General features: G+C 42.1%; 1 protein-coding gene across 1 annotated transcript in view; it reads left to right on the forward strand.

The window, feature by feature from the left end:
- Window positions 1-2,035: 2,035 nt before the first annotated feature.
- Window positions 2,036-24,386, forward strand: part of LOC306695974 (E3 ubiquitin-protein ligase SMURF2-like) — a 53,020-nt gene continuing 30,669 nt past the window's right edge. The window contains exons 1-2 of the mRNA XM_079159433.1: window positions 2,036-2,209; window positions 22,990-23,028. Coding sequence (XP_079015559.1) covers window positions 2,158-2,209; window positions 22,990-23,028 — 91 coding nt within the window. The 5' untranslated portion in view covers window positions 2,036-2,157. The remainder of the gene's footprint in view (window positions 2,210-22,989; window positions 23,029-24,386) is intronic.

Below are 24,386 nucleotides of genomic sequence, written 5' to 3' on the forward strand. Positions count from 1 at the left end.
TCATGCGCCTAATGTATTTGCTTAAAGGATGTGAAGGAAGTGAGGTGTTGAGAATTAATTCTTATGAGAAATGGGGAATTGGAGTTGATTCTCTGTCCATGTCACCACTAGGTGGCACTGTGGTTATTTGTTATACTTGTGAGCCTACACATTGTAAGTGCCCTGATGTGTTTACAGTACACTGCACTATTTCATGAATGAAATCTATGTTTTAGTGCGTTCAAAAGCATTACACTATATGGCCATGATGGTTCATATATATATATACACTACCGTTCAAAAGTTTGGGGTCACCCAGACAATTTCGTGTCAATTTTCAGTTTCTTCCCAATTTCTCGCATGGAATAGCTTCATTTCTAAGAACAAGAATAGACTGGCGAGTTTCACATGAAAGTTCTCTTTTTCTGGCCTTGTTGAGAGTATAATCGAACCCACAAATGTGATGCTCCAGATACTCAACTAGCTCAAAGGAAGGCCAGTTTTATAGCTTCTCTCACCAGCATAACTGTTTTCAAGGGTTTTCTAATCATCAATTAGTCTTCTAAGGCGATTAGCAAACACAATGTACCATTAGAACACTGGAGTGACAGTTGCTGGAAATGGGCCTCTATACACCTATGTAGATATTTCGTTAAAAACCAGACGTTTCCACCTAGAATAGTCATTAACCACATTAACAATGTTAGAGTGTATTTCTGATTAATTTAATGTTATCTTCATTGAAAGAAACAGTGCTTTTCTTTGAGAAATAAGGACATTTCTAAGTGACTCCAAACTTTTGAATGGTAGTTTGTGTGTGTGTGTGTATATATATGTATGTATATATATATATATATATATATATATATATATATATATACATGAATATATATATATATATATATATATATACATGAATATACATGAATTATCTTCATGGCTCATCTGGAGGCTTCAATCTTTATAAAGATGGATCTCAAGTTGAGTAAATTATCCTTTACTCAATAAATATATATATATATATATATATATATATATATATATATATATATATATATATATATATATATATATATATATATATATATATATAGGGAAGGAGCAGAACCAGACTCGGCGACTTGATGTCAAAGTAACTTTCCTCCCTGTTTTCCTGCATCTACCTTCAGGAAAAATCGCATTATGGTTAATGTGGCAGTCCCCAAGTGTAAACTGTCCTTACGATATTTTATTTACCTTTGTGACTTGATTTTGTTTGTTCGTTTGTTCCCCGGTGGCGATGTCATGCATATCATGACATACCATTTACATTTACTTGGTAAGATATGTACAATAGACAAAGTTCTGTCTGTCATAGTTCTCTTTTACAATGGATAAATGAGTCCCCTATAAGCATAACTGATTCAACTACTACTGAGTAGCATTCATCTAGAGTGGATAGTCTATTGACATATTTAGAGAACGGTATACATTGAAACCACTCAACTATATGCATATTCTAACTATTCGCAGGAACTGTCTAGCACGTTCATGTCCACATACACCGTGTCAAAGTGTCCAGATTAAGGCCGGATAAAGACTATTTTAAGTTAAAAGTAAAACAATTTGAGGATCGTAAAATCATTTATAACCAGGTATCAAATATGCAAATGGTGGTCGTGTTGTTTTAATGTCTGTAATATTATATTCATGATTAATAATTCACATTTATCGTAGTTAGTATTAAGAAAATATTGCACATACATTTGAGAATGCTTTTATTCTGAAAGGTTGCACCGGATGTGCTTTTATTGTCTTGCTTATTGTGCAGCAGCACAGTCTTCACCATCACGACTAACTTCAGTCTGAGCAGACGTCTGTCTGGATGGAGGGCAACCCGTCCAGTTGATTCGTATCAATACCTTTGGCTCGCGGCGTGAACAGCATTAGGGCACGTATTTAGGATTAGTTATTTGCCATTTTTCTTAATGAAAGACAGGCTCACGTAAGAATGACATTCCAGCGACGATGATACCATTATGTTGCATACACGGTCAGTGTGAATTGTTATGGTGATACTACAAGCTACCCCGAGCTAGCAGAGGGACTGTTTTGGGAGATACCTTTTCAAAACCCACACGCTGACACATGAACTAGACGCTTTTTGTGAATTTTCATCAAGCTGGAACACAAAGGGGAATGTCTAGCCAAGGAGTTAGGAGGAATGGCCCAGTGAAGCTGCGGTTGACAGGTAAGCAAACGTAAACCCCCTCCTCGCGAGACGTTAGCACGTTAGCATGCTAGCCAACCAGGCTAACATCTGCTCATGGTACCGCTGGACCTGTGTCTCATGTGATAGAAAAGCGACCATCTCGTATTCTATCTGTATGTTTATCTTTTTAATCGCATTTAAATACTTTTTTTTTTTTTTTTTTTTTTTTAACAAAATGTAACTTTCGTTTACCTACTAAGCAGCCTTGACAGAGAGTCAATGAGCTCGTTAGCAAACATTAGCTGTGACAACAACGCTCATTATGTTGCATTAACCTAGCTGGCTAACGTTCACGCTACTTGGCATCTTCGCTCATGGGTTTCTCTCAAAAGTTAGCTTAGATGAAATAAGATAAATATCTGTAAGTCTGTGATAAAGTCCATCTATCCCTGTAGTCTTTCAGTGTAATTCATATAGATATCTTTAACTCTTTTTAAAAAAAAAATCCGTATCGTCATTGAAACAGAACTAACATTACATCTAATCATCAATTATTAGCTAGCTATTAGAAGCTTCATACTCGGGCTTCAGTGAATGGGGAATCACACATTACAATGGTTTTTAAAAAAGCCGACATCTTATCTCTCATCCCATTCCCAATAACGTGTATGTATTTAGACAACGTGCTCCTTTTAAAAAGGAATAGCTTAATACCATATAAGAGAGATACTGCTCTACTATATACCATGTGGTACACGCATTATTTGCAGTATATGCATTTTTGTAACGAAACACATGCTGAAGCTCTGGGGAGCTGTGGTCTTACAGGAGCGAGGTGGCATCTTGTGTTTAAACTCGCATGAATAGATTTAAGCAGGGGCTCATCTTCTGGTGGCAGCCACATCAGATGATGAATCTGAACGTGTTCAGGAGATACAACTGCTGAACTGAAAGAGAGAAGTGAGAACCCTTTGTCTCATTTTGAAGAGGCCGTTTATCTGTATTTTGTGATCGATCACTGCTATTCTTTTAAGACTCCAAAAACAACTTAATTCCCACAGCATAGCAACAACGACAGGTGTTGTGTCATGGTTTTCTTTTTGATGGTCATCATGTGAATGGCGGTGAACCGGTTCATTGACCTAGAAACGCAGAGTCGCACTGTGAAGAGCTCTCAAAGCTCAGAAACCTACACTGCTTGCCTGCTTTTTTTCCCCTCCCTCCATATGGGGAATGGTTTTAAATGGGCTGCAGTGGTCTTCAGACGGAATCCCAGGAATGTGAAACCTCAGAGAGGAAATGTGAGTCTTTCCCGATTATAGACACATCCTCTGTCTGTCCTTTGCAAGAGAGAAAGGATAAGGGAAACTGACTGAGTGTGTGTGTGTGTGTGTGTGTGGGGTGGGTGGGGGGGGAGACAGACAGACAGACAGACAGACAGACAGACAGACGGGTTCATATGGCACACAGTGATGATCAGTGATGCTAAGTCTACGTTTAGACTTTTGCATTCGTTTTAACTGTTCATATATGTTTAGTTGTGGCCACACTTGATATATATGTGTATGTGTGTATATATAGATATGTCTTAGACCATGTGCATTTAGACTGACAAGCCCGCAGCATTAAGAATAAAACGATGCATAGACAGATATAATTAATTTATTTGAAATCAAATTCAATAAAAAAGGTGGACCTGTTGTGCTGGTTGGTGACTTGTGATGACTTGTGAGAGTATAATTCTAATGTATCTGAGAAATGCAGTTTGTAGCCTTGTTGCCGTTTCCCAGCCTTCATCCCTGTTGGCCACCATATATTTTCTCTCAGCGTGAGCCAATCAAAGTAAAACAGGGTCTTTGTTTGTCGTCTTGATTAGAATTCTGTTACATAATAATGAATTAAAAAAAATTAATCATTTTACTACCTCGTTAGTACTTCTTTAGTACATTTCTGAAGGCTTAACCTCTAGCGTTGCAGCTTTTCTTCATGTGGCTACAGGTCTTTGCAGAAACACTGCCAAGGCTAATCACTGTGCTGTCACTAATACAGCTTCTATCAATATCCAACTGGGGCAAGCTAACGCTGCAGACACGCAGCGATATGCAATTTTTTTCTGCCTACTGCACTTTATTCCCAATTTTTCACAGGTGCAGCTTAGTGTTTTTTTACAAAAATAAAATACTGAATTATTGGTACTGCTGCTGATGCAAACTGAAGCTCAGTGCCGGTCTTTTTTTATCTTGCTGTATTTTTCACTATGATATGAAATTGGACCGCCTCTGTTCTTGAAATTTCTCCTCCACTAAAGTGAAGCTTTTCCTCGATATGACTCAGCTGAATTTAAAGTGTGCCGCTGTTTTAGTTTGCCACCCTCACTGGGATCCCCTCTCGTCAAAGCAGTGGATTAGAACTTGCGTAGGGTGGTCTCACACACGCACGGCAGGATTGTGACCGAATTTATCCCCAGTTTAGTCATCCCACACTGCCTTCAAATGCCACCTTCTCACAAAGGCATTTTTTTGGAGCTCCTCCTTGTGTCTGGAACATTTATCTGGGGCAGCTGCTCTTTAATGCTTAAATTAGTAAAAAAAACATCCGAGCTTGAGTCTGCTTGTAGGCGGTGTGTAGGTCGTGTCCCCACAGAGCTTGCTGTAGCATGCAATGTTGAATTATCGAGAGCTGTTATTCGTAACACTGCAGGGAACCGACCATTGGTGTAGTTCCCCCTCTGTCTCCTGCGCAGTGAGAGTTGGTGTATGATTTACTGAATTCAAGCAGGAACGGGGTGTTTTCTCTTGCTTGCCTTCACTGGATGGAATCTGGAGTTTCTCAAAGTGAATGACATGAGGCGTACAAGGGGACGAATCCATCTCTCGCCCTGTTTCAAATATGGCGTCTTGGCTGCACAAGCCTCCGGTTGGCAAGCAGCGAACGACTGGAAGAATCATCTCAGAATTCTTCCTGTTGAGTGAGTGCGGGACACACAGGAAAGCAAGGAAGTCCACATGTACATTTCTCATCTTCTGTCATGCTGTGTGTGTATTTCTCTCTTATTTTGGGAAGCTGGTCACGAGGCCAGTAAGCTGGTGATCAGGATACAGATCGAGCCTCCGTCCCCGGTCCAGCGTTGTGGCAGACTGCATATCAGGGACCAGGTACAGTTATCTGTGTCAGCGTAATGTTGTGTGTTCCCAAAACAGAAGACAAACACACAATTTCACGCTCACATGCACACAGATACTCGTGTACACGGCTGATGTACTGTCAGCATGCGACGTTGAGCTAAATTCGGCCTGTCGGCTTCCTAGAATATAAGGAATGAATGATGCATAGGGAGTGCACCACGGTGATGGTGAGAGTTTCCCTCACGGAGTTCAGGAACAATTGTTCATTATGGATAAACTTTGTTCACATTAAATAAAAAAATGCATGATGAGAGAAAATCTCAGTTGATCAAGTAAAACAGCCTGACCTGAGAGGAAATAAAATACAATTCTTCTGTTATACATATTCCTTTGTATTTAAAATCGGTCTCACTGCTCGTCTCTGACTCACTTCTTCATCCTCACCTCGAATGGATTAAGTTGGTCATATTATTTTCTGCTTGCCAGCCTTGCTGGCCTCCCTGTATGATTTTAATGAAAGCTGATTACTTCGATCGTCACATTTAATCAACACTTTGTGAGCTGCTGGTAGTGATGGGACTTGGACTATGCATGTGCTGCTGGTATAATTTATTAGAGTTTTGACAGTTGAAATGTGGACCAGAGTTGGGGATTATGATTCATCCGCGCACAATGGCTGTGACTCATACTGTGATGTGTTCGTGGTGTTGCTCTCTTGTTTTATGTGTCCCTGGCACGAGCTTAATTTAGGAACAAGCAATGCCCCGAGTCCGGCAGAAAGTTCAGTTTGACCCAACTATGAGGCAATTAACAGGCACCGCTCAGAATTCCTTATTCCTGCAGAAATAGCCTCTAAAATGCTGAGCTTTTCCTCATGTTTATCCAGCCTACTGCTATTCGACATACATTGAGAAATAGAGAAACATGGAGGGAAAATCATTGCACTAAAGTATGACGTGTTCAAGTCGACATGCTAATTTCCATACTGCTTACCTCTGGCACTTCCTCTTTGACTTGACTCCTTTGTTGTTTTCTGTGTTTGTCACTGTGATTTCTGAACATGCAGTGAAGCACAATGTGTTACTCCGCGTCTTCAGACACGTGTGAGGGAATAGATGTTTTCAACTTGGAGTGTGTGTTTATGTTGTTCAGCTCAAACATTTGACATTCGATCAGCCAAGGCAAGAGAGCTGCCCAAATGTGGCTGCTGCTGCTGTCGGCCCTTCTGTCGTCATCCCTCCTTCCGTCAGCTCATCTCATGTTCATACTCGTCTCATTTATCATGGGCGCCGGAAGTATGGGGTAGGAAGTGGGGAAGGGGCCATTGGCTAACTCACTTTATGCCCCTGGTCCGATTTGGCATTATTTCTGGTTTGATCCCATCACCAGATGGTCTCTAGTTTTTAGAGATGCACTTTTCTTTCATGCAAAATTGAAATTCAATTGTATTTTCATGTACAAAACATTGGCTATTAAATACCCTTTTTATCTCCAGAACTGCACTAAGTTAGAGGACCTTTAAGTCACTCAAACAAATGTCAGTGCTCCAGGTTACTGGTCAAAAAAATCCAACTGAAAATGATTTGCAATATATACTACTTGGTATTGTTTTCAGTGTGTGTCATCATGGCAACATGTGGTCCTAATGTGGACACCTAGTAACTACCACAGAAGTAGTTAAGAGTACTTTACCAGCTGTCTGTCCGTCTGTGGACAGATTTTGTCACAGCGATCGCATCCCAGCGGCTCTTTATGGTCGGGTCTACTGGACTGTTGGTAATGAATGGGAAACAGTGCACTAATATGGGAAAATGAAAACTGGACGTTGTGCTTTTAAATCAAGCAGCAAAAACGTTGCCATAATTTGCTGACATCACACGTCCCCTGATGTGACTATAAGCATGCGCACATGGACGATGATGCTGACACAATATATTGTGCAGCCCTACTGCACAAGGAAGAAGATATGCACTTTTTCCGATCGTAATAGGCTCCATTTAAATGTTAACACTGAGGGATGGTAGTCTATGCTTAAATCCGTTGTCCTGGGCATCTAAACTGGTCTTAGTTTATGGGATGCATGCCTCTGTGTAAACATGCATGAGAAATAAGGCTAGTTAATGACCGTTGTTTCATTTGCAGGGAATGACTCCATTGAGTCGTCCGGCTGTGGATGCTGTGTTATCCTCCAGTGTAAATATTGGGTGCTATGGATTAGTCTGTGTGCACAGTTGTCAAGGAGGAGAAGATGCTCGTGTGTGTGTCTGTCTGAATGGCTGCTTGTTCCTGCCTCCAGCGTTTGGGGTCACTGTGTTGTGGTTCGGTTTTGTAGTTCAGTAAAGAGCTCTGTACCCAAACTTCCTCTCGCTCTGTTTAGTCTGCATCACTAGCATATACTTCAATTGACCACACACACACTGCACAGGTTCTATACACTCATTCAGTGTTCATGGGCTCTTTTCATCATATGGAAGCATTTATATTCACTTTGTCATGCAGCTGTATTTATCCTTACTGTTATCAGTATATCTGAAAGGAAAATACAGGGGTTAACGGTTCTCAGATGCAGCGGACCACACAAAATGATGTTGCACTTTTGGCCTACTTTGTAGTGGAAACATAAAAAATATCTCTCTGCTCGTGTGTTAATCCCAAACAAGGTAATATATTTTATATTCAGATATCTTCACCTCCCCCAAGATAAGCAAAACCCACTGTTTCTATGGTGAAACTTTTATATTGTCCCTTTAATCTGAATAATTAGTTTTTGTTCGTTCCGTTATGCAAGTGTATTTCTGTAGAAATGCACACCTCTGCGTGTGTGGTGAGACCTGTTGGAAACAAAGAGTTTTTGTGGAAACTGTACTTTTGTACAGTTTGATGTGCGCGCACTTTGATTTCCCTGCTGTATGACTACAGATAAGATTATCCTGCCAAGTCTAGCACCTTTCTTTTGTCTCAATTGCTTAACTGCTGAATGCCACTGCATACGACACACTATCGAGTTCAGGGAACGTAGATGATAAATGAGAGGATGCTTATGTTTGTTCATGGTTCGGGCACCTTTTGTTGAGAGACTCTCTGAGCCAGCATCTGACTTTGTAATACTTGATTAATGAATGCAGAGAGTAGTTAAGATCACCTTGTGGTTCAGCAGTGCTGGTTGACCCATTACAGCTGTCTGAATACGGTGATGGTGGCAGCACACACAAGTCAGTATCACAATGTAGAGTTAACACCAGAGTCTCAGTAACCTAAACCCACTGCCCTTTACATTTAAGCTCTGATGAGGTTTGATGAGTTGTTTAAGAGAAGGTTGTGTACACAACAAACATGTTTTATTATTGCAGCCCCTGAATCCAAGTGTGCCCCCCCCCCCCCTCTCTGCTTACCCTGTTCACCTTCAAACTGCCCCATGAAATGAAGCTCTTGGTATGTGTTTTTGTTTTGGATTTTGGCATTGCTGATACTGATTTACGGGGATGTAATTCCATAATGCGGGTTAAAAGGGAACACAGAGCTCCGCACAGTTTGTGGTCGTCTCAGTGTCTCCTCTGTGTTCATATGTATTCATGCAGTGACCCACCAGAGACCCGGGGGTCTCTGGTGGGTTGAATTCTACCCTTTTTGTTTCATTGATACATTTTGTTTTTAGTTGACTTGTGGATTTCCCGACTAGCTTTAGCACATTTTAACACGACCACAGCGTTACAGACATACGGGAGCATTGCTCTGGAGATGTGTCGGCTGTGTGCAGCTGGTCAACCCTCTATTAACTGAAGATGGATGCAACTTGATATCTGATCAGCCCGTAATGATTTGTTTTGAAACATTACCCGTTTTTTTTTTTTTTTTTTTAATGACAAATTCCAGCTGGCGTAGCATTTTCAGGCAACCGTCTGTGTATCTCGACACAGCGCTGTGTTTTAGGAAGAATTTGGCATGAGAGGAGAGACTGTGACTCAGTAATGAAATCTCACAGGGCGCTGCCAGTCTCATAACTCAGCTTTACTGTTCTCTACTCATGACCTGCGTTTCACCACACTACACACAGGGATTATTATGTATTGGTTTCTTATTTACTAAATCACAACAGAGCCTATGGATTTTCTAGATAGCATTGTACCGTACAACTTCTTTGGACTTTGGTTGTTTTCAGTCAGCACTTAGTTTTTTAATCTGCTTTTCAAATTACTTTTGAACTTGGTGGCATCAGCGTACTTCTGAGAAGGGAAATGGAAAGACTGAACACCTCGCTGTTGCGTAACAGCCTGTGAGTGGAAAGGAGGTGGTCTTCAATATGCAGAATACATTAAACTTTCCAAGTGCTTCAGAAGGATTTTCCTGCAGAATATGGAGAAGAAATATCACCTTTTTTCTTTTCATAGGCCAAGAGCATTATATCTCTCACAGCCTCTCAGAATTATGAGGAGAGGCAAAAACTCGAGTCGTAAAAATTTAATTTGGAACATGTGAAAAGACAGGTAATTGGTCTCAAAATTGGATTTTTTTTTTTTTGTATTTTTTTTCACTTGCACTTAACTGCATCCTGCCTGGCCCTCTTCCTTTCACTGGCTGAACTCTCGACCCCACTGCAGTGTCTCGTCATGTGTCTCTGACTCTGTATCCTGTACTTCTCTCTTCAGTCTTTTGCTCTTTTCTTTCTTGAACAGGATGTCCCTCATCTCTCTGTCATTTCTCTCTCGTCCTTCCTCTCCCTCACTTGCCCCCGGATCTAGTCCAGACAGCTGACAGACGACTCCGCCGGTGTGGCTCCAGTTTGGTGTATTTTTTTCTTTTCTTTATCTGTTCTCAACTTGTGATGCACACACACACACACACACACACACACACACACACACACACACACACACACACACACACACACACACACACACACACACACACACACACACTCTTCCTGTAGCGGTCCCTCACCACAGTGCAGTTAGTATTTGTCAGTGTTTGTTTGGGGACCCTGAGGAGTCGGTGAGAGGATTCCTGGGACCCCGAGCAAAGAGTATCATGCCGTGTTGATAGTTATACAATTTAATACCAAACCAACGGAGACCATTATACCAAATCAACAAAAATTCTCATGTATATTGTTATTGTTTTTCAGAAATCTTTGACAAATCTTGAACAACTGAAGCATGGTAATGCATTTATGTGGTAAAGTAAAGACTATGTTGCCTTTAACTTCAGTAGAGCAATGAAAAGTGAAACCAGAGGAAACGCCAAAATCGTTTACTAATTCTAAATAAAAACGAAATGGAAAGCTATTATAATGAATTAAATAAAATTAACTTAACTAGTTTTTGCCTTTTTTGAAGGAACAAAAGACTTTTCAGTGGTGGCTTTTTTTTTTTAACCCAAAATAATCGGGAAGCCAGGTTAGACATTAAGGATCACTCTTTCCTCCCCCTCACTGTTCTCCTGCTACTGTTTCTGCAGTCAGACTGACCACCACCATGTGTGTGTGTGTGTGTGTGTGTGTCTGGTAGACCACTCAGCATGTCTACTGTATGCACGCAAACACACACACACACACACACACACACGCTGACGTTCACTGCCACTCAAATTGCATCCCCCTCTCAGAGTCTGTTTTCAGTGTCAGTGTGGGAGAGAGACAGTCGGAGGACGTGAGGGACGCAGTGGTTTTATTCATGGAGATGAGGATCAAGTTGCTAGGATGGCGCCGGTGTGCCACACCATCCGCCTCCACTCTTCACATAATCACAATAAGGGCAGGATTTCCCACCTGTTTCTCAATACAGCTGTACTCAGGGCCTGATCTGTTTCATGGAAATAAAAGGCCCAAACACGCCAAACCGACCAGTCAAAGAACTAGCAGCGTTGCTTCACATCGCCCGTGTCTGGACAAAAACACAAAGCAAAGACCGCGGCCAACGTCCAACTAGCATGTGCGTTCTGCACCTACATGAGAGGAAATAACTCTCCATACCAGCTGGTGGTGGTAGTCTGTATTCATCATACAGAAAAGAGAAACCAAATGACCAGACTGTGGATATACAAGCCATTGTTATGGGCCACTGAGCAACTTTCACAGGAGTGAATGGGGCGCCGCCTCTAGCGCTGTATCCAGTTCTCTTATACACCCATGGTGTGTGCCCTCTCGACTTTAGTCATTCGCTTACCTTCTTCGCTTCCGTTCTTCTTCTCATGCACTGATTTTGCTTAAAATGAACAGCCAATCCGAGGGCTTTCTCTCACTGACAGGCTCTACAGCCATTCAACGCGCCGTATCAGCAGAAACGCCGCAAAACAAAGGCTGCCGGTGCGGGACTCGCCACAGAAATTGGGGCGACAGGCGCTCACCAATGGCCGACTGTCAACCTGGTGTGTCAGGGCCCTGAGAGTTGATAGTTTTGTATGCGACCAATGTCCCCCCCCCATGCTAATTTAAGTAATGTCCTCCTTTCGATGTTCAGTTGTTGGATTATTTCAGTTCATATAAACTAAATTTGGTCACTGTCAGGTTATTGCTGTCGTTATAGACGTCTCTCTGTGCCACACATCTCCACCCTCAAACAAAAAGCCATGGATTCCACCAGCAAACTGTGCCAGGCGTAGCTGCATATTTATGTGTACACAAAGATGAGGAAAACTACTGCAGCCTAAAGTAACCCATCTCCGTGTCATTCATTCTCAGAGTGACGGCAGACATGGCAAACACTGCCCCATCGCCTTTCTTCACTGTAGCTGCCTGTGTGTCACCATTCCGTCTCACACTTCTCCTCACGATCTGTTGCTCTGTCAACAGGATAGTGAATAGAAAAACAGCATAAATAGAGAGATATTCGGTACAACTGGCATTTACTATAAGACGGAGACACGTTCTAATGACATTTCACTTCCCCAGTTGCTTGGCGATGTGGTACATATGCGCTTTCATATGCTTTCATATGTACAACACAAGTGCTTTGAGTGGTCGGAAGACTAGAAAAGCGCTATGCATAAGTCTATTTACCATTTACAACAGCAGACTGTGTCTATGTGAACATCTGTTTGAGACAGCAGCAGACTGCTACTAATTCAGTTTCTTTTCACTATAGTCTGACTCACATATTTGCCAGTTTTAAACTGGTTCACTCTAGAGATGATTTTATGACATTTTTCCTTTCCGATGCCCAAACTTGTGTATTGGCTGATACCGAGTAGCAACCCGATACCAGTGTGTCTTTAAAAACAAAAAAAGTTCAAACAAGTCACAATTCCCTCTCTAATATAAAACACTGTGTTGATATTAAAGTGTCTCGCCAACAAAATTGTACAAGATTACATACGAGCACGAGTGGTGTAACGGGCCATTGTCGAGGATAATGAGCATGCACGCATGATAAACTTCAATATATACAGTTGTTTGAAGGAGATGTTTTCACAGCAACATAAATATATATTGGAGATGAATTATGACCTGTTTACACTACCTCTAACCAGCTTATGATACATCATTAAAAGCTGCTGTAATCATACAACAAAGGGAACTGTATCTGCTAATATGGATCATCAATGATCGGCATAGCGAGTGTCGCATGTTGTTGATCCTGTGTAGCGTAAATGAGTTGATACATTTTATACCGCGATATCTTAACGGTGCATCGACTCGTGTACTCGCAGATACCCGATCCAGCATTCTCGGCCGTATTGGAGGCTTTTCCGATTCTGGTATCTGTATCGGAAACAACTCTACGACATCTGTGTGTTTGCGTCTGAAGCAGAGTCCTGAAACACGTGGACTGTGGACAACGTGGATGTGTGGGTTAAAACGTGGTGGAAAGTCCAAAGCTTTAAAAATAACAAAGAGGATGAGCCTATTGAAACTTGCAATGTTAGCGGTAAATGATACGGAACAATTTTACAGTTTGAGGAACTTGAACAAGCTCCAACAAATCTTGACAGTAAGTCATCTTGAATTTTCTGACAAAACACTGAATACTGAACAATAGAATATTAATGGTGAACTTTCTGTTGTTGTTGGCAGGGACCAAAATACACTGATGGAGATTTATTTTGATGTATTTTTACAGTCTCGTCAAAATATGTTTATGAGCATATTAAGTGTGTGTATGCTTTTGTGGAGTCTAAAGTAGAAACCAGTTGTTCAATACACAGACTGTCCTCAGGTTAGCACCCACAGTAGCTGTGGGATGCAGAGATAACTAACCTGATGTATTACCCAGTGCTTCATCTCCGCCTCTCTCCTCTCCATCGCCTCTTTATTGTTCCCGACATATTTCTCAGCCTTCTCCTTCTCTTTTTATTTGTCCCTATTCTCTCTGCCGTCGCTGCAGCTCCCCTCTTTTATTGCTCTCTTTTCCTCTTCTTAGTGCTCTCTAGATCTCCACTTCTGAATACCATTTTCCTCTTCATAATCATGGTCGTCATCTGCCTCCGCCCCTGTCATCTCTCAGTCCCTTAGTTTCTGAGGGCTAGATGGGCATACATAGACAGTTAATAAGGGAACCCTGGCATCCATATGGGAATATATATACACACACACACACACACACACACACACACACACACACACACACACACACACACACACACACACACACACACACACACACACACACACACACACACACACACACACACACACACACACACACACACACACACACACGTAGTATGTGAACTTGTTAGGCAAACCGCTGCGGCTGGTAGTTGCAGTTTTGAGTCCAGTACGCACTCACTGTAGTCACGCACTTAAAAAAAGTGTTAATTCTGATTTTGTTCATTCTTTTTTGCAGTAGGCCGAGCTGATAGTGACTGAAACACTCTGCTGAAACACCCCCCATGTTGACACACCGTCAGCGTACCTAATGAGTCATATGGGAATTACTTTCCTGTGGTATGATGTTACACCTGACGGTCTCTAAATCCAGTGTCAGCTTCCCGTATGCATATTTCATTTACTTTGTGACTCCGTCTTTTAGATGAGCTTGAGTCCCTCCGGCTTATTTCCTCCCACCTTAATTCTTTTATTTCTTTATCCGTCCCTTCATCCTTTTCCTCTCTGCTTCACGTCACCTTTCTTCTTTGGTTTCCTACCATCAAAACTCACCATCTGTTCGTTATGTGGCAGCTTGCCTTCAACTTTTATAGCTTATGTTCACCTCCTATCCATCTCTGGTCATTTCTATTTTAATATAGTAATGTTTATTGAATAATATATTTAAGACTGACAAAAGGTGTCCATACATACATCTTGATGGATGAGATGGCTCTAGATATGAGAGCATGAACATAAATAACACATGGGATGGCAAATGTGATCCAACAAGATGCGTACAAATCGCTTTGAGGATTTGAGACATCCAACCTTGGAGATTTCCCTGATTTAAATGTGACAAATGCTGAATAACCCATACGTACACCTATCCTATCTATATTCTGGTCTACTTTTATCCCTCCTCTCATCTCCCCTTATCTCTTTCCATCATCCCTGCTACTCCTCCCTCAGTGTTTCCACTGTTGCCAGAATGTCATCACCATCAAAGTTCCCTGGTCCAAATTAACTTCTCCCCTTTCGTTCCCTCCCACCGCTCTCTCATATTTCTCTCCCTTTCTCCCCCCCCTCGACTGTCTGCATTCCACAGATTTGTGACACTACATAGACCCCTCTCTCCACCCTCCTCACATTCCTCCCTCCCTTCGTCTCCATTCCACCGTGGATGCCTCCAGATGAACATTTCGTCCATACCTTCTCACCCCTCTCGAGACCGAACCCTCCTCCTCTGTGTAGCGACTACGTTATACTCCTGACTCCAGATCGTTGGCGTCTCCTCGAGGGAGCGGAGAGGAAGGGGAGTGTCAGCTGTAGACTGCTGGCCTCTCAAATGAATGACATAATTGGCATCCTGAGCATTCACTGGGCTGGAGGAAGGCTGAGAGTGAGAGGTTGGGGAAATGCAGTAATAGCTTTCCAGAGGAAGTGCAATTTAGAATAGATCTCCATTTAGGCAACATTGCCCAGTTTTGGATACCTATAAATACTAATTCATACCACACCATCATTTATTTATTTTTTTGCATTGTGTACTTGCCGCTGTAGCATGAAGTTGGACACACACACACACACACACACACACACACACACACACACACACACACACACACACACACACACACACACACACACACACACACACACACACACACACACACACAGTGTACTTGTGCTTGACATTTTTCCCAACATGTAGTCTCGGTGTGTGCTAGTGAGGGAGCGAGCCCGCCAGGGAGGCGTGAGGACGGGAAAGGGAAGTGTTTTGTTTAACTGTTGAACAATGCTGTGAATGAGACAGCATGGGGCTGGAGCGAGAGTCATAACAGGAGCAAAGGCCAAGGATGTGGGCCTTCCCTTTCAAACCCCATTGAGTGACACTAATGAGTCAGGGGACGTCGGAGGGTGTGTTATGTGATCATTTATTTTTAATCATTCCTTTACTCCAAAATCAGTTCACTTCTCTAAACGTAGGCGGTCTTTCGTTTTGCCCATCCATATTTTAAGATAAAGAGAGATTTGATCTCAATCATGGCCTATTTGGTCGAGGTAAGATTACTTTTGCTGCGTCAGAAATAAAGGATGTTCATTGAAATGAGCTCAGCAGCCTGTGTCACTGCACAGAGCCCATATTGGCTGGCATCAGGTAGAGAGTGTGTGCAAAGGTAATAGGAATCAAAATCTGGCGTTGGGCCACGTGCACATTTCATTACTTGGTAGCCTAGATTTCTGGAGAATATGGATGTTCCTTCATTGTGTGACTTTTCCCTTGTATTATTAATCTTCCCACTTTGATGGTGTCTTGGTACAATTTTCTTTCAGTGACTTCATCTTCATCGTTGTGGATAGGCAGGCCGTTTTTAGGTCTTAGCATGCCTATGACCTGATGTTCATGATCATCTTCATGGCTTTATGTTCTCTATTAAAGGAGTTTAAAATGATCTAGTTGATCAAACTTGACACCACAACCTGAGCTGTTAAATATGTCTCAAAGGGTCATGAATTCCATCTGACGTTTCCACTACTCGGCTTAAGTTACATTTGATTTGACTCCACCATGTTATATTTCCAGTTCCCGGTTTCTGACAGCCTCTTTTCACCCTGAAAGGTGTGGCCCTGAGGGGTTGTAATGGTGAGACTCAAGTCTTTTTGGTCTTCCTACACGGCCCTCACCCACACTGTTGACCACGCTACTATTTGGTAACGCTTCACATTTCTTGGAGTAATGTTGTGTTGATTAAAGACCAGCAGAGCATTAAATAATCATATAAACTCATGATCACAACTTGAATTTGACTTGATCGTGACGCTTACTGACAAGTTCAAAAACGCTTAACTTTGGTCGTCTTGCGGTAAAGGTAAAGGAACTTAATTTCACTCGGTTACATAAATCTGCACAATCCCATTCAACAATGCTGATGACAAAACTAACCACTTCGTCATAACTTGTCCTTATACAGTAGCTGCAGCATGAGAACTGAAACCCTAGAATCACCACTGCTTTCAAACGCACTGTGTTTCTCATGACAGTATCAGCAACCAAGCTCACCAACTGGATGCTGATGCAGTGTGGGTGTACTTTCCTGTCCTGTCAGAGAATTACTTGAACAAATGGACCACAAAATGTCTGCACTTGACCGTGGAGTTGACAGTGCACAATCACGCAATCGTCTACTGGAGCTACTGACCGCAAACTCTTTTGGTCTCGGGCAGAGCAGCCCAGCTCTGTGGTTTGATGTTAACAGAGTGCTGGAGGCTGGAGGCATGCTGGTGGTCCAGTGCAAATCACACACTGTCGTGAACTTGAATACAGCCCGTGTCCTTTTGTCTTGTCATCCCCTTTCTTCACAGACAAAATATTATTTTCCCACGACAGATTCATACCACTCAACATGAAGTGTCTTCATAGATGTGCTTTGGCATTGCGTTCACAGCAGCATTTGTTCTTGATTTAAAAATAGTTTCATTTTGTGATTTGTGCTGCACGAGTATCGAGCTAAATGACCTGATCCGTCAAACTGTGATGCGGCTTTCAAAGAGAGCATCCAGAACAACTGACTTATCCAACCCCCTACCCCTCTTCCCAACAAACGGAGTGAGGCGTTAAGCCTCCATTGCAAACGGAGACTCCCTTGAGAAAACAGCGGGCACCCCCACGCCTGACTGTTTAAGACCTTTTCACCTTTTGACCAGAACTAATGCTAACCGTTAGCCTGACCTTTGTGTTCAGACAGACGGAGACGATGCAAAGCCCCCACCCCTCCAACTGCCTCTCTTTGTGGTCTGAGGCCCATTGTGCATGTTTAATAATGAATGCTAAGGGCCTTGCTTTTTGTCATATATATATATATATAATATAATTGTTGTACATCATTTTGCGGTGATGTATGTATATTAAAATGTTACATCAGTGGTGCTGTATTTAGTATAAATCCTATTGCAGAGGGATATATAATACTACAAACACACTATATCTTATCTTAACTTATCTTTTAATTATATTTAAATTCAAATTTTCGCTGCGCCCAACTGTGTTGGAGCATGGGACAGGCCGCAGGCCACCACAGAGGAGCTGCTTCTCTTCTGCACGAAATACACGCATGGCCAGTAAGGACTGAAGCAATTTTACGATCAGGGTCAGCCGATTTTCCCGCACTATAAACAGTGTTTGGTGAGTCAAGCAAACTCCTGTAGTGGAACACAAGGCCTCTCTTGCCCGCACTCATCCACTGGTGGGAGGGCCCGGACACAGATGTCCTGACCGCCAGCCATTCAGGGCTGGTGTAATGCCACCATTGATTCTATGGTTATGTGAGGGGGGCGTATCCCAACGCTTACTAAATGTATTAATTATTCAATTCACAGGAAATCGGACTACCGATTCATCTCTTAACATGAGGCGACGGGGCAAGCATGATATCCACACATGTAGATTATTACATCTTTAAAAAATGTTTTAACGGTTACTCATCAGCCTTATTTTATACGTATAAAGCACTGAGACATCATAAGTAGTTTCTCTACTTTCAATGTCTCATGTCTCAATAACGGTTTGGGCTTAAACGGTACGTGACCAGTCCTCCTGGAGATGGGAGGCTATGGTGGACCTCTGAAGCCTGAGGACATATCGTCTGGGTCAATGACAGGCCACTGTCTGTCTCCACTTCCCTAAGCTACCAGACAGTGGTAAAGGCATTATCACAGCACGTTGCACGCTGAGAGATGGATAGGCTTGGTTTTAGTGTGACAGTTTCATTTATGGCTTCTTTCACATTGTGGAATGGGGGTGACTCACCTACAAATGGTCCCACAACAGCAGCTGTTTCAAATCCTTTTGATAAACAATGGACCAGCGTTGACCCTTTCTGACCCTTTTAACTGCTCTGACAGCTTGGTTTAAGAGGAGTGCAACTTTGGGTGGTCAATGACTGAAGCAGCAGTGTGTAGTGGAAAAGTCAAAGTGAAATGTAAGTTGGAGCGTCTTAAGCTTCTGTGCTGTTACGTATTTCACAGTGAAACTGAATATTTGAGCAGAGTACAGTTGTAAACACCCGGGTGGAGGATGAGTCATCAAACATTTTAAACCGTTTTAAAAAGAGAAAAGAGAGGGATTTGAAGTACAAAAATACTCTGATGCTGATTTTTTTTTTTTTTGTGGTTGATAAATGAAAAATGAATACAGAGAGACTCATGATTAAAACTGGGAAAGTGTATTTTTCATTTTACTTTAATGTGAGCTCTTATGGGTGTTGGAATGTGTCACATCAACACCAGAGCGATGGTAGAGAACAGTTCGTCTGGCTTTAGTGAAGTTATAGATTGCTGCCATCAATATCTTTAAGCTGGTGGGAAGATCAGCTGTCTAAACTGTCTCCAGACAAGAATGCATGTTGTGAGACCTTGTTGCTCATCCAGTATTCATCCACACAGGGTTGCTTAAAATGCAAGTGTAACCAAATATAAGACGATTAATTGTAACTTTAGGGCAGACTCTGCTGTCTTATTACAGCCGTTATGTTTTTAAACCATCATATGGTTTAAACAAAAGGAGATACACTTAGAATGTTACTCTGATGAACTTCCATCCAGAAGGTGAGGAATGAATTTCAATCTTTTTTGCTCACAGTAGGCTTCAGGGAAAGTCTTAGTTGTTTACAGGACACTGGTGTTCAAGCCAGATGCATTGCCTCTCCTCTTACTGGTAAAGTGAGGGTTTGTGGTGGGCTCCAGCTTCACCCCAGGGCTTCCCGGTCGTTTACTGATTCCTAGTTGACCTAGCTTTCCGTGTTAGGATCTGAATGAGTCTGGTCCTCTGCCAGCCCCGGGTCACCATGGCCTGCCTGCTCACGTGGCAGCCATTCAGCGCTGCCGGATCCCCACAGGGCGCAGGGATGAGATCTGATTCCTCATTGATGCCAGGGTCCACAGTTGTAGAGTCTGCAAAAGCCCAGATAAGATTATCAACATATTTAGGCATGTTTATCTAAATCCTTGTGTGGCTTCTGTAAAATGACATTAAATATCTGTGGGGGCAGTATTTAGCTGAATAGAGGTTTTCTGAACACTTCTCAGTCTACTGAAGCATTTTCTTTAACTTATCTTTTTTTTTTTAAATTACACTTTGCTCTAGTAGTGAGTGACGGCAGTGCTTTTTATCCAGCGTCTATAGTGCTGCAGAATTGCGAAAGGTTGAACAGAGAGAGCCAAGGAGCCCTTTAGGAGGCTTTCCCCAGATCACAGGGAGGGAAGGTTCACAATGCAGCTCTCTCTCTCTTGCATAAAGGACACTGAACTCACTAATGCACACAGATGGCTTTCCCTTTGCATCTTCCCGTTGCATACATTCTCACGGTACTCACCGTACCTTGTCGTCTAATTTTTTATTTATTTTTTAATTTTTTAAATGCCAGACGGCCCGTTGTCGCATTAATTACCAATAAGTCAATCGTGTACCGTGTACAGTAAGATCAAATGATGTGCCTTCATAAGTCATGAAAACCTTGCTGGTAGTTTTATCTCTGAACTTTGGCCCCCAGTTCTCATTATTGCTCCATTGTCTAACGCATGCCCCCTTTGAACCTATTCGTCATCCTCATCGTCGCCAGTGGTGAAAGGCCATTAATGATAATGAGTGAGGCTTTCGCCTCTGTGGCAATCGTGGCCGAGACACTGGAGCAGTGTGCAGGTTAATCCTTTAATCTTCATTAGCGTAGTTTGGTAACCAGAGAGCCAAGTCTGCATTATTGCTCAGCACACTCCGTTTAACCCACTATGGCTACTTACCAATGTTGCCTCCTCAGCAGTCGTGAGCACCCACAGCGAAACCACATGACGCTATGAGAAAAATCTAAACTTAAATAATAGCTGAATGCCACACAACGTGGTTCAGAACTTTTCTGAAGTAGTTTAGTAGCCTCTGGGAATAAATCCACTTTGCAAATGTTTTTATGAGAAAGGAAACTCACTCTACAGGCTTGTTAGGATAAACACACTGCATTTTTTGCAACACTAAATGTGAACATAAATTTAGCTTGTTTACAAGGAAACGCCACAGGGCCTCTTTTAAACAACATTCCCAAGCCAGTAGACAAATTGCAGTTTGTCACTAAACCTCTGTTGCTAATATCCTGGAATACAAGTGAACAAGATAGGCTCATACATTCATCTTAAAGGCAAGGGTTGAGGCCTAAGATGACGACCCATTTTAACTTTGGTGGCAGATTTTTGAGTTGGAATCTCTGTCCACAAATGTTCTGCCAAGATTTCAGGCCTCTGTCTCTCCTGTTTTTCTCCTGTCTGCCGTCAACACTGTGTCCATTTTGTCCCACAGGAGGCTTTTCTGGCGGCCTCTGATTTGGCCTGCGCCCACACTGTCGGCTTTGGCAGTGTAATTTCCCCCTGACAAGCTGATGGTTAGTGTTCATCCAGGCAGCCCAGTCAGTGCAATTTGGTTTGTGTTACAATCGTCTGTTTCCCATGTTGTGATTCTGTCTGATTTGTCTTGACCGTGTCATTTTGGTCACCGTCGAGGTCTCCACATTGAATGGGTTTAATGCTAGGTCGGTTTCCCAGGCCTGGCCACATCTTTGTCGGAAGTGGTGCTTGTTTCTTATTTCGCGGCGGGTTCACATGCTCTAACATGATCTGTTGTGTAAGCCGTGTACACGATGTCTCCAGCACAGCACTGTTTTGGCGCAGGGATCTTCATGTAATAAGTGTGCATTTCTGAGCTCGTATCAACATCGGAAAAGGTAAAAAAAAACATCAAACTGCATAAGAGTTCTGTCCTTCAAGCTACATCGTATATTCATAGCCCGTGTATTTTCATTTCTTAATGAGGCATAGTTGGCTGCTGTAAAAGTAAAAGTAAAAGTAAAAATAAAAATTCATACAGCCGCATAAAATGGCACTACAGCTTTCACTACAGGTTTTACATTGAGTTGTAGATGTTGTACAGTATTCCCTTTTGGAAGCCTTATTGTTCTGGTTTTCAGAAATAATAGATGCCACCTGAGGCTGGCTAGAGCAGAATTTATTTGTGTGGTATTTATGGCTTGTTGCTTCATTAGATAGTGGCAGAAAATAATGCTAAGATAAAGAAGATGACGAGCAGCAAAGGATGTGATGTGTGTGTGTGTGTGTGTGTGTGTGTGTTTTAACTTCCTATTTTCATGCAGATATCTTTTTATATCCCACCGACTTGCCTGGGCACCGCAGAAGATCCATTCTGTCTTTTGTTTAACTTGTAATGTAAATCTTGTAGTTACGAAGGCCACCATTGAAGTGTTCATGTGTACCTGCATTCATAATGACGTGGAAGTGCCTGCCCGTTACCATGAATAGAAAGGGAATATAGAAGATGGATGGATGGTTGGTAGCACTTGCAGAGAGATTGAACAGTTTTATAAACATCTTTGTTTTGAGTTCAGCGATCAAGATGTTGGTCCGTCACATCTCTCATGCTCACCGTTTTTATTATCTGCATCGTGTTGGTTTTCTCTGCTACTGCTATTAGTTGTTGCTGCTTGGCCAGGGCCTACTTTGTCTCGCTTTATAATTGTCACAGGATTGTCTAGCCGGCTTCAAACAAAGCATTGGCCTGCTTCACTTCAAACAGGCCCTCTAACACACAAGGAGGGAGACATTTAGGACGAAAGATAAGAAAAAAAGGCCACAGCAGACACAACACAGACTCACAGACTCTCTTACTTTGTCGGCCTCTGTTGAAAGCTATTGCATGTTGTCTGTGATGCAAACCCCCCAAGGACTTGCTTCATACAGGAAAAAGTGCTTCTCTACTCAATATTTTACAAGGAGGAACTCTGAAGACTGATCTCCTTGCCTGTGATGGGACGATGAGGATGGACAAACCTATATGTTGGCAAATAGACAGCAGTAATAATTACTCAAAGGAAACTGTCAAGTTTTTACAAATGTGCTTCAAAAATCTTTTTAAACAGTAGTTTGTAATTTCACTTGCAGGGTAAAGGATGTGCTCTATAATATCTTATAATAGATATTCAATAGAAAGATTGCATACCATTGAAAGCTGACTGTGTTTATATGTTGACAGCCAAGGTTCTTGTGAAAACCATCTCCTATTTTTGATCTCATTTTTAACCTGACACACTAACATCTCTGTATTTTCTCTCTTCCAGTCCTGTGTGCAAAGAACCTGGCAAAAAAAGACTTCTTCCGTAAGTAGATCCTATTTTTACATGTTGCTATTCTTGTCCCATTTCCCTCCCTTGTGCATTAAAATGGGCTTTGTCAGCAGTGGCAGCTTGCTGGCTTTTGAAGCCGTGCTGTAAATGAAGTCCCTCAGGAGCCGTCTGTCTGTTTCACGCACCAGGAGGCTTGGCACGCACAGGGACCCACCGCTAACCAAACTTCTAGCAATACGCATCAGGTCCACTGTAACGGAGGCATTAGACTTAATTAGATAAACCGCTTCAATTAAACTGGACAGACACAACATCTTAATGGTGATTAACTGAGAATAAACACAAACGTCACCGTGTAGTTTAGAAGACATTTCATCCCCTGATTTAGCATTTTGTCGTAAGAACATCACATGGCAAGTCAAATCCTGCTCATTTTGTAATGGAGGAAAATAAGGAGACCTAAATATGTTCAGTGTGGTACAGGTAGGCCCTGCTTTTCCATGTCTGGCTTTCTATTAGAAAACAAGCCAGTGCGAATATAGAGAGACTAAAGAGTCCGACGCCATTCTAGTGAGTGCAAACAAACATGCAAAGATTGAAATAGTGATAGTTGGAGGTCATAGTAGGAGGAATAGGTACGTTGTTTTCTTTCTGGCTTCTAATTTACTATTAGTTAACGTTTAGCTGCAGGCCGTTTCTTCACCCTCTGTTTAGGCGATCAGGACAGAAGGCCGTCCTCAGTCGCTGGCATTAATGTAAGAGGAGACCTATCATTTAGTTCTACCGATGAGACGTTTCCCACAAAAGAATACCTCTGAGTAATCCACATCTTTTAAATGGATTGACAGTTGTGGCAAGGTGAGGTATTAAGCGGTTTGGTTCTCCGTTAACCTGGAGGTCATGAATACACACAATAGCAAGTTAATTTATCTTCACAAAGACGGTAGTCCCGCAAAAGCATAAGGGTGACTGAACAGGTTTGACTTGTGTGAAGTATCGGTGCCCAGAGGTAAAAACTCACATTTAAAGTACGCATGCACAACCACACAGAGAACACCAGATGAACACGGCGAGAAGGATTCATTATCAGATTATCAGACTTCCAACTGAATAAGATACTGTTAATAGATTATACTTGTAGAGTAAAGCTTCAATGTCCCAGAAGGGTGATTTGGCTCACATACAGCAGTCAATGATGGTAAATTCAAAAAAAATACAACTATGAATAAAATGGCAATCGATACAACACACACATACTGTGCCTTGTTTTGAATGATACTGATGAGACTGTGTCGGTGCCTGAATCTGCCCGGGATAGTACACCTCCGACCACACTATGATGTCCTTGCGCTCTGAACTTAATGAGCAGTGTTATGATCAGAGGAGCTTTG

Source organism: Pholis gunnellus (genome assembly GCF_910591455.1).
Source record: "Pholis gunnellus genome assembly, chromosome: 5".
NCBI classification, from domain to species: domain Eukaryota; kingdom Metazoa; phylum Chordata; class Actinopteri; order Perciformes; family Pholidae; genus Pholis; species Pholis gunnellus.